General features: G+C 44.6%; 1 protein-coding gene across 3 annotated transcripts; it reads left to right on the plus strand.

Annotated features, from left to right (window-relative positions):
* Positions 1-556: 556 nt before the first annotated feature.
* BET1L (Bet1 golgi vesicular membrane trafficking protein like) lies at positions 557-11,276 on the plus strand. Of its 3 annotated transcripts, none has more exons than XR_010561369.1 (5): positions 557-626; positions 2,405-2,496; positions 3,310-3,366; positions 9,007-9,395; positions 10,260-11,276. XR_010561369.1 is itself a non-coding variant. In XM_065402825.1 (4 exons), the coding sequence occupies exons 1-4, from the start codon at positions 608-610 to the stop codon at positions 9,172-9,174; spliced, it is 336 nt and encodes a 111-aa protein (XP_065258897.1). In that variant the 5' UTR covers positions 557-607; the 3' UTR covers positions 9,175-9,509. The 3 variants fall into 3 exon arrangements, 1 of the variants encoding a protein (XP_065258897.1); XR_010561370.1 differs by having other exon boundaries at positions 9,007-9,309; XM_065402825.1 differs by lacking the exon at positions 10,260-11,276 and having other exon boundaries at positions 9,007-9,509.
* The last annotated feature ends 152 nt before the right edge of the window (positions 11,277-11,428 follow it).

The raw sequence follows: 11,428 nt of genomic DNA on the forward strand, positions 1-11,428 counted from the left end.
TCCAGGAGAAAAAGATTAATCTTTAATTAAAGCCTATCATGTTATGGGATGAAACCTCCAGGAACACCTGGCACCAAAACTGGCAACCCTAATGACCCAAAAAGGTGAGAGAGCAGGGTGGGTTACAGCCCTACAGGGACCCACACATCACACAAGTGTATTGCTGATGTAGACTTATATCAGCACGCAGGCCGGTGTGGGGCCCCATTGCAATGGGTCTAACACAACTAGCATTCAGCCATCAGACAGAAGAGGCGCATCCACCCTCTTGCCCATGGGTCGGTCCCCAGACGGTGGGGCACGACCCCGTACCCTGCTCGGCATGGGCAAGCCTGGCCTCCCTGCCCGGTCAGCCGAGGGACACCGGGGGACTGGATCGGAACTGTCCGGACAGAGGGGCCCAGTTATCCGGTCAGGGGGGAGGGGAGGCTGCTGGGCGGGACGCTCCCGGACCGGTGTCTCCTCCCCCCCCACAGCCGCCCGGGCTCGGTGGCAGGGGAGGCCCCGCCCCGGGAGGCGGAGTCACTGTGGCGCCCCGCCCCCGCCAACCGGAGCCGCTCGCCAGCGGCCGAAGCCGGATACGGAGGCACCGAGACGGGACGCGGCCATGGCGGACTGGGGCCGAGGTGAGACAGGGCCGGGCTTCAGTGCGCTGCCTCCTCCCCCGGGCTAGCGGGAGCCCCGGGCCCAGCCCAGTCCCGAGCTCGGGGCCGCCGCCATCAGTCCGGGCCCGGGCGCCCGGCTGGGGAGAGGGAACGGCGGGGCCTGGCTATGGTGGGGGTCTGGGAGTGAGGTGGGGCAGCGGGGCCTGGCAGTGGGGTGGGGGGCAGCCGGGGGCGGGGCCTGGCAGTGGCTGGGGGTTGCTGGGGTTTGGAGGAAACTGGGGGGACAATGAGGCCCATGGCACGGTGGCAGTAAGGCATGGGGTGGAGGGTGGGTTTGGGGTGGCTCTGGTGTGGGGAGGGACCTGTCAGTAAGATATTGGGGTGGGAGGACAATGCAGCCCATGTTGGTAAGATGTGGGGTGGGTAGTTGGTTAGGTGTGGGTCTGTGGGGCAGCAAGGGGCATATCAGTACAAAATAGGTGTGGATGGGGTTGGCTTGGTTTTCTGGTAGTTTTGAAGTTAGGGAGGGGATCAAAGGATACGACACTACGATCAGGCAGTCACTTTGGTTTCTTGTTTAAGTATCTTGTGCATGTGGGGTTTTCTAAATAGTAATTTCGTAAAACAAATTTAAAGTTAACATTCTAGGAAATGGGTTACTCCTCTACCTCCCTCCCTCCGGCAACCACTGCCATGGAGGATGCTCCAATGGGGCTGTCTCTTCTAGATCAGTGGGGGCCGTGAGTAGGTTTCGGGGGGTCCGCCAAGCGTGGCATCACTCTGCTTGCTTCCAGGGCCGGCTCCAGGCACCAGCGCAGCAAGCAGGTGCTTGGGGCGGCCAACGGAAAGGGGCGGCACGTCCGGCTCTTCGGCGATAGGTCCCTCAGTCCCTCTCGGAGGGAAGGACTTACCGCCAAAGAAACAGCGGCGGTAGAGCTGCTGCAGAAGTGCGGCCGATCAGTAATGGACTGAGGACTGGTGAGGGATGTTTTGGACTTGTGTGTGCATGCTCATTATGAACTACAGGCTCCCCTGCCACCCCAAGATTTCAGCAGTGGTTCCTCCATTTAAGTAATACTCCTTACTTAAGTTGGCACGACTATCTGGCTTAGACATCCTCATATGGAAATTGTTACAGAAGAACAAACTACTATTATTTATTATTGCATATGTACACAAACACACTCTCTAGCCCAAGCTTTTCCAAAATATGCACCTGTGCAGCTAAGGGCAGAATTAGGCATTTTTTTAGAGCAGGGACTCAGATGTAGAAAATGTCTTTGTCAAATGCCTGATGAATTTGCTTTTCATTTCAGACCAATGATACCTGGCACAGTAGTTCAGGGCTGAGAGAAACAGTTTCCTGAAATATTATTGCTCATAGTTGCATAACCTTCCATTTAGCATTTGTCTGAAAAGCAGCCTTAAAAAGAAGGCATTTTCCCAAAAGTAGTGGTGTGGTGTTTTTTCCGTAGTTCCTTGTAAATGACTCTTGCAAGTTCCATAAGGTTTTAGTAGTAATGTTTTGCAATTCTGTAGTACCTTTTCATCAAAGGATCTCAAAGTTCTTCACAGGCATTGATCTTTACAATACCCACATAAAGTAGGTAAGCATTATTATCCCCATTTTACGACTCTGCAAATGGAGGCATAGAAAAGTTAAGTGACTTGCCCAAGGTGTCAAAGCAAGTCTGTAGTAGAACTGAAAATAGAAATCAGAAATTATGACTCCATTCCTCAATTTTAACCAGTAAAATACATTGCCACTTGTTGTATCATAACCAATAGGACTTTTTCAGGTCAGAGTCCAAATGCTGTGGACGATATGCTAGATGTGGAGAATAAGCGTATGGCGGACAATCTAGCCACCAAGGTCACCAGGCTGAAATCGGTTAGTTGCTAACTTCACATCATACATTTTCTTTACTGTTTTACATGGATGTTGAGAGTACATAGTAGGTTACATGGGGCTGTCTTATTTATTCAGCTTTTGAGAAGCTTTTAAGTACATCACTGTCTATTACTGGCCAGGTAGCTAACTTTTGCTATTGGAATGTCCTGGGGAATTTTATGAAATCCTCATCCCTTGTTTGGGATTTAACTATGTTACAGGGTACAAAATTGTCTGGTTTTAGTGGCATCCAGAGAAGGAATTCGGTTTGGTAAGTGAATGGGGGGTGAGGTCAAGATATGCAAAGATATATTGTTAAGGGTGCCGTCTTTGGAAGGTCTCAATAAAACCATATTAAAAATATTCATGAGAAAGATGTGTGTGTGCAGTGTTCCCTCAAGATAATATTCCTGAGACTAAATCAGTTCCATTGGCTTGAAAAACCTTGATTTACTTACACTTCTTAATGCAGAGACCACAGTGTTAGCAGAATACTGGAGTCTGTTTTCCATTTTCACTTTTCCAGTATTTGCATGGTGACTTCATATACAAAAGTTTCTGTCTGTGGTTGGTTGTAGGGCAGAATTTCTGATGCTGGAGATATCAGGAATTTCTACTGCAACTATTGCTGTATAATAGACATTCAATTTTTTTCATTGGACTGAACAAACACATTGTGTGTATGTGTGGGAGGTGGTAGGAGTGGTGGGCCACTCTTGTTTGTGTGCTTGGAATTTCACCAGCTTTTAGTATGTTAGGAGTTGATCATTTCACTTGGAGACGCTGACACTTGCTTTCCTCTGTCTTGACTAGCTGGCACTGGATATTGACAAAGATGCTGAGGATCAAAACCGCTATCTGGATGGCACGGTAAGAAACTGATAGAAGTCCATAAGGGGTGAAAACTTCTGTGCTGAATCTCAAGAGTTGTCTTCATTGTTTGAGTTTCATAGCAGCCCAATAAACAGCACCAAATTAAATTCTAGCAATTGGGTTTGGCAATGTCTCAAATGCTGGGTGATAAATGTGAAGCTATTTTGTGTGGGCCTTTTGGTACGTAGTCCAACAGATACATACCAGCTGCTAATATCATTGCGTCTGATCAGACTAACACAGCTAGCAACTAGTAACAGGAACCATTGGAATAAAACGGTGTATTTTAGAAATACAGATGGAGATTATCTATTTATTGGGATTAAAACCTCTGCCTCTAAAGCTAATATTCAGATATAGGCCTTTCTTGGACATTTTTGTTTGTAACTTTGGAATTGTTTATAAATATGTCAGGATTACTTCCCATAATCTCTGAAACCCATAAAATTAATCAGGACTTCGTATTCACTACTCTTTTTGGAAGTGCAGAGGCTGGGACTCTGTGCAAATGTGTATCTACTCATGTCATCAAGTATCTTATTCCTTCCACTTACCACCTTAACTTTCACAGGTATTGTGAAAAACAAATATAATTTATAAAACAAAAATAAAATCTGGTTAGGTATTCTAAACTCTGGCTGCTGATGGAAGATCCAGGAACTTCAGGAAAGGCTGAAATTGCTGTGCAGTGTGTGGGCTAGCAGATGCCCTAATTTATCATTCTAGGGGAAAAGACCTTAATTTCTAACCTCCATGTTTTTAATGTCCAATTTATTTCCCCTTTATTTAACAAGCTTAACTTCACCCCCTATTGCAGTCTTAAATTGCTGTACAAATTGTATGGTAGCAACAGAGAGAGAAGATCTGTAACATAGAGCTTACCCACTGAGGTTTTTGGAAGAATTCTGAAAGGAAGGGAATCCAATGCAGATGTTTGAGAATGGGACTGAGGTGGTCATGCTGTTACTTCATGAGCGAGATCAGGCAGTGGCTTTTCTGCACATGTTGGAGTCTGGAGAAGCTGCAACATGGAGGCCATAGAGAAGGTAACTGCAGGATTGAAAGCAAGATGGGATGAAGATCTATATGAAGTCTTCAACGGGTGGGATCCATACATTCACATACAAAGTCAGAATTGGGAAGGAGAGGAGAATGGAGGTTGATGGTGAAGGTTAGCAGCAAGATTATGGGCAAAAGGCCTTCATCTGACTCTTAAATCAACAAGGTATGTTCAGGAGATGAATTTGTGCTTTTACCTAAGAGAAGCATTTCAAATAAATGTCTTGGAGGAAACTGGAGCAGAAGCCACAAATTACGTGTAATTAAGGAAGACTGGATGGAAGGATGCAGCATTAAAGTTATTGGATAACATGTTCACTTGAGTGTGGCTGAAAAACTATAGCAAAGGATAAAAATGGGAGCGATAAGATCATAATGGAGAGGGAGAAAGTAGATGGAAGAAAGCATATGGCCAATAACTGAGCCCTGTTAAGTTCTATATAGGAGGGTTCTTGATGCAGAAGAGAAACCACTACTAGTGACGAACAGCAGTTGGGTAAACAAGGGAACTGGAGATGCCTACACGTCTATGGAGGTAGCGTAACAGGAAAGAACGTTCCAAAGTCTGCATTGAAGTCAAAGGTGAAGAGGAAAAAAGAAGTAGTTATCATGAGAAAGGAGACAGTCATTGAACTAATCAAGGGAAAGTACATTCTGTGCTATATCCAGAGTCGCACTTCAGACTGCGGGACTTCAAGAATATGGTTCTCTGAGAGGTGACTGAGAAAATAGCCTTTTCTCCAAGCACTTTGAGAAAGGAAAGGTTGGAGGTTAAGAGAAGCTTTAATTAGAGTGAACAGCATTAGATTTGGGTAAGGAAAAGGAACTGCTGACAATGATAATTATGTGAGAAGGCAGAAACAAAAGATAGAGGAAAAGGGGGGCTTGAGAGGAGAGAATTTGCATTACACTAGGGTCTTTCATTATCTGATGACACAGCACTGAGCAATATGGTGTTCTAGTCTGCAAATACCATTATAATCTAATGGAAAGAAACTGCACCTTTTTCTAAACCTTTGGGCTTGTCTATGCATGGAGTTATCCCTGATTAACTGCACGTACGGGAAGTCTGATTCCAGAATAAGTTTCTACACCTGGAATCAGGAATAACTCCATGTATAGACAAGCCCTTAAAGATAGATAAGTAGCGTTCTGTATTACTAGCTATACTGTATGTGGTGTGTTGTATGACATAATTCAAGTATCAGGGGGTAGCCGTGTTAGTCTGTATCTACAAAAACAACAAGGAGTCTGGTGGCAGCTTAAAGACTAACAGATTTATTTGGGCATAAACTTTCGTGGGTAAAAACCTCACTTCAAATGCAAACAGATGGACATCATACCAAATGGACTGAAGGTAAAAAATCCATTGCAATCAACATACTACACTGACTATGGTGAGAGACTGTGCCACACACTGTCAAAGAAACTGAGGAACCACCTGATCAGCATCCTGTACAGCAGACAGGAGAAGATAAAGAATGAGCTCTCAAAACTGGAGACTCTCATACAATACCAACCTTCCACACAAACTTCCACGTGGCTGGACTTTACAAAAATGAGACAAGCCATTTACAATGCACACTTCACTTCTCTACAGAGGAAAAAGGACAGTAAGCTATCTAAACTCCTACCTGCCACAGGAGGCTACAACAGTGGTACCCTCAACTCATCTAACAACATTGTCAATCTTTCCAACCACACACTTAGCCCAGCAGAAGAGTCTGTCCTGTCTCGGGGACTCTCTTTCTGTCCCACCATCCCCACGAACACGATACAGTTCTGCGGTGATCTGGAAGCCTACTTTCGTCGTCTCCAACTCACGGAATATTTTCAACGCACCACTGAACAGTGCACTGACCCACAGGAACCCTCCTACCAACACTACAAGAGGAAGAACTCTGTGTGGACTCCTCCTGATGGTCGAAATGACAGACTGGACCTCTACATAGAGTGCTTCCGCAGACATGCACAGGCTGAAATTTTGGACAAACAACATCACTTGTCCCATAACCTCAGCCGTACGGAACGCAATGCCATCCACAGCCTCAGAAACAACTCTGACGTTATCATCAAAGGGCTGACAAAGGAGGTGCTGTAGTCATAATGAACAGGTCGGATTATGAACAGGAGGCTGCCAGGCAACTCTCCAAGACCACATTCTACAGGCCACTATCCTCTGATCCCACTGAGGAGTACCAAAAGAAACTCCACCATCTGCTCAAGAAATTCCCAGCTACAGTACGGGAACAAATCTACATGGACACACCCCCAGAACCCCGACCAGGGGTATTCTATCTGCTACCCAAGATCCATAAACCCGGAAACCCTGGACGCCCCATCATCTCAGGCAGTGGCACTTTTACAGCAGGATTATCTGGCTATTTGGACTCTCTCCTCAGACCCTATGCTACCAGCACTCCCAGCTATCTTCGAGACACCACCGACTTCCTGAGGAAACTACAATGCATTGGTGTTCTTCCTGAAAACACCATCCTGGCCACCATGGATGTAAAAGCACTTTACACCAATATTCCACATGAGGATGGACTACAAGCTGTAAGGAACAGTATCCCTGATGAGGCCACAGCACGCCTGGTGGCTGAGCTTTGTGACTTTGTCCTCACCCTCAACCACTTCAGATTTGGGGACAACTTATACCTTCAAGTCAGTGGCACTGCTATGGGTACCCGCATGGCCCCACAGTATGCCAACATTTTTATGGCTGACTTAGAACAACGCTTCCTCAGCTCTCGTCCCCTAGTGCCCCTCCTCTACTTGCGCTACATTGATGACATCTTCATCATATGGACCCACGGAAAGGAGGCCCTTGAAGAATTCCACCTGGACTTCAACAATTTCCACCCCACCATCAACCTCAGCCTGGACCGGTTCACACAAGAGATCCACTTCCTGGACACTACAGTGCAAATAAGTGATGGTCACATAAACACCACCCTATACCGGAAACCTACTGACCGCTATACGTACCTACATGCCTCCAGCTTCCATCCAAGACACATCACACGATCCATGGTCTACAGCCAAGCCCTAAGATACAACCGAATTTGCTCCAACCCCTCAGACAGAGACAAACACCTACAAGATCTTTATCAAGCATTCTTAAAACTACAGTACCCACCTGGGGAAGTGAGGAAACAGATTGACAGAGCAAGACGGGTACCCAGAAATCACCTACTACAGGACAGGCCCAACAAGGACAATAACAGAGCACCACTGGCCATCATGTACAGCTCCCAGCTAAAACCTCTCCAGCGCATTATCCATGATCTACAACCTATCCTGGAAAATGATCCCTCACTCTCACAGACCTTGGGAGGCAGGCCAATCCTCGCTTACAGACAACCCCCCAACCTGAAGCAAATACTCACCAGCAACTACACACCACACCACAGAAACACCAACCCAGGAACCAATCCCTGTAGCAAACCTCGTTGCCTACTCTGTCCCCATATCTACTCTGGCGACACCATCAGAGGACCCAACCACATCAGCCACACCATCAAGGGCTCATTCACCTGCACATCTACTAATGTTATATATGCCATCATGTGCCAGCAATGCCCCTCTGCCATGTACATTGGCCAAACCGGACAGTCCCTCCGCAAAAGAATAAATGGACACAAATCGGACATCAGGAATGGTAACATACAAAAGCCAGTAAGTGAACACTTCAATCTCCCTGGTCATTCTATTACAGATTTAAAAGTCACTATCCTTGAACAAAAAAACTTCAGAAACAGACTTCAAAGAGAAACAGCAGAACTAAAATTCATTTGCAAATTTAACACCATTAATCTGGGCTTGAATAGGGACTGGGAGTGGCTGGCTCATTACAGAAGCAGCTTTTCCTCTCCTGGAATTGACACCTCCTCATATATTATTGGGAGTGGACTACATCCACCCTGATTGAATTGGCCTTGTCAACACTGGTTCTCCACTTGCGAAGTAACTCCCTTCTCTCCATGTGTCAGTATATAATGCCTGCATCTGTAACTTTCACTCTATGCATCTGAAGTAGTGAGGCTTTTACCCGCGAAAGCTTATGCCCAAATAAATCTGTTAGTCTTTAAGGTGCCACCAGACTCCTTGTTGTTTTTGTATGACATAATTGAGGACCCTGTCGTAATGCATATGTAGACTAGGACAAAACTAAGGTTGCTCTGAGGACCCTTAATTCTGCATTTTCTGATTTGTGTGCAATTAAAATACCTAAAGTTGCATTGACATGGGTTGTTGTTATATTTTGGGGGTGTACATTGCATTTAATAGAACTTTACTTGCCTTTCAAATATCTAACTGCATTGAATGAACTGAAGGTAATATTCTGTCCCTGGAGCCTGAGTGTGAGAGTAGCAGACAGTGATTTCTTAACGACGGATTGCTGCTTGTATTTTGCTTTTCCTTTTTTATTTTTTTTTTATTTTAGACTTTAGAGTTAGTCAGTTCCCCCAGGCAGCTAGTGACTGAAATGGTTCTGCTTAAAAAAGTAGCACTCTCTAGGGAAAGCCCCATTTGTTTTATAATTTCTCCATTTCACCTTTCTGTCTCCCTCAGGACTCAGATTTCATGAGTGTGACAGGCCTGCTGACGGGGAGTGTGAAGCGTTTCTCCACCATGACACGCTCGGGAAGGGATAATCGCAAACTGCTTTGTTACGTTTCTGCTGGACTGGTGGTTGTCTTTTTCATCCTCTATTATCTGGTCTCAAAAGCACGGACTTGAGTGGGGTCCTCATGCTGGAATTTTTATGGAAAGAAAAACTTTGGTCATGATAAACAGAGACTTGCTCAAGGTTATCCTCAATCTACCCTTTCAAGAATTGTTGGGATATTCCTGGAGGACCTCTCTGGACTCCAGGTTACTGTCACTTTTCTAATCAGTCTTGGAGAGATTCATCAATTATTTTCATAAAATGAATATAGTTCATTTTGATCTTTTTAAATGTATGTATACCACAACTTGATCTCCTAGTTGGCACTTAGCCTTCGTTATTGCTTTATTGTCCATGACCTTTAGCCTTCATCTATTACCTGGCTCATAACCATGTCGTGTCCACCTTAATGACGTGCCGTGTTGTTAATGTGAAAGTGTCTGACTCAACCCATAGTAGCAATGTGCCTGTGTCCATTCATAAATGAGCAGAGCTGGGGAGGCTGCATGGTTTAGTCTGAATATGGGACTGGGAGGCAGGAGCTGTTGAGTTCTAATCCAGCTCTGTCATTGGCTTGCTCTGTGGTCTTGGGAAGTCAGTTAATCTCATTTTATGTTTTGAAATACATTATTACCAATAGCATCTCACTAGGCTAGAATTGTTGTACAACACTCTGAAGAACTGAATTGTGTGTGGCAGGTACTGAGTTGAGTAGTTACTACTTGTTACAAAAATCCATCAGCCATTCATGGTATCAGAGCAGGATTTTACCACCATGATAGCTTGGTTCTACCTGCTTGCTTGTCTTATAGCTGAGGATGGGGAAAGGCAGTAAAGAGATGGCTGGTGGCAGTAGCACAAATAATATGGCTCTTGTAACACATACACACGTGCTCAGTTGCAACTGTAGAAGACATGAGAGAGTTGAAAAACTGAAGAGGAGGAAAAATATTACTTTACAAAAGGCTTGGAAACTATTGTTTAAATAATCTAGAAGGGGAAGTTGTTTGTACAGTTGGTACTAGCATTCCCATAATACATTTCCACTCCATAGGTAAAGATGGAGTTAGATCTGTCATCTTAAGTGGTCTGATCAGAGGGATGATTTAAAATAGGAGGTAACCTTAGAATACCCAATTCTTTGTCCCCTCCACAGTACATCACCTGGTAGGTACGCTGCATGTCACTGGGTGACTGTCTGGAATACATACCTGAGCAAGTATTGTCTATTGTTTGTGAAGCCATCACTCCAGAGCTTGCAGCACTTTGAGATACAGTATGTACCCTGTTCTCTGATGATTCTACATAATTCTGTGCATTAGAATGCTGTGTGGATGAAGGATGTTTATGATCTTTCAGCACTACATCTTTATTCTGTACTGTATGCTGGTTAAGAATGCTCATTCCAAATCACCCTTCTCTCCCTTTCATTGACCTTGTCGCTTCCCCTCTCATTCCAACCCAAGTATGTTCTCCCATCTGAATTATTTATATCTGCCTCCAGTTATAATAAACCATTCTAAAAATACTGCTATTGTTTAAAAAAAATACCCAAAACTCTACACGTTATTTTAAAAGGCTCTTATGGTACAAAATAACTCTACCATAATTGTTTTGTAGTGTGTATTATTTGTTCCAAGGGCTTCTCTGGATTCTCCTGTAAGAATGCCTTGCTTGATGATTGGCTATCTCTTATTCCTCTTGATGTAGCCACCTCTCTAGGACCAAAGAACATATCCTCTATACAGTTATTCTCCCCAAACAAACTCATATTCCCTAATCCCTGTATATATCGTCTGACCCTGACAAATGACACTGTGTGACAGTGAAGAATTCCTCTCTTACAAGCCACAGAACATTGATCCTTCTGCAGATTTAGATCCAGTTTTCTTAATCTGCTTCTTACCTTGAATATTGATTTTCTAATGTACTAGTTGATGTACTGTAACTTGTGTCCTTATCCTGTTCCAAAGGTAGAATGTGCAATAGGGATGGAGAGAGAAGGATGCAGTGATGATCCACTCTGGCTCTTGGCTCAGTTGACTCAGTCCTGTTTGATTCTTTAGAGACTAACAAATTTATTAGAGCATAAGCTTAGTCTCTAAGGTGCCACAAGTACTCCTGTTATTTTTGCGGATACAGACTAACACGGCTGCTACTCTGAAACCTGTTTGATTCTTGTCTTTGGTAAGACTTGGCTGTTCTAAGCTCATTTTACATGCTTAAAAAATGTGGGTGGCTCACTTGACTATTCCGTCTGCTTCCCTCAAGCAAATCTTTCCTAACCAAAAAACTCCAAAGCACTAATTCTTGCCAGAGCAATTA

Source organism: Emys orbicularis, chromosome 4 (genome assembly GCF_028017835.1).
Source record: "Emys orbicularis isolate rEmyOrb1 chromosome 4, rEmyOrb1.hap1, whole genome shotgun sequence".
Taxonomy (NCBI): Eukaryota; Metazoa; Chordata; order Testudines; family Emydidae; genus Emys; species Emys orbicularis.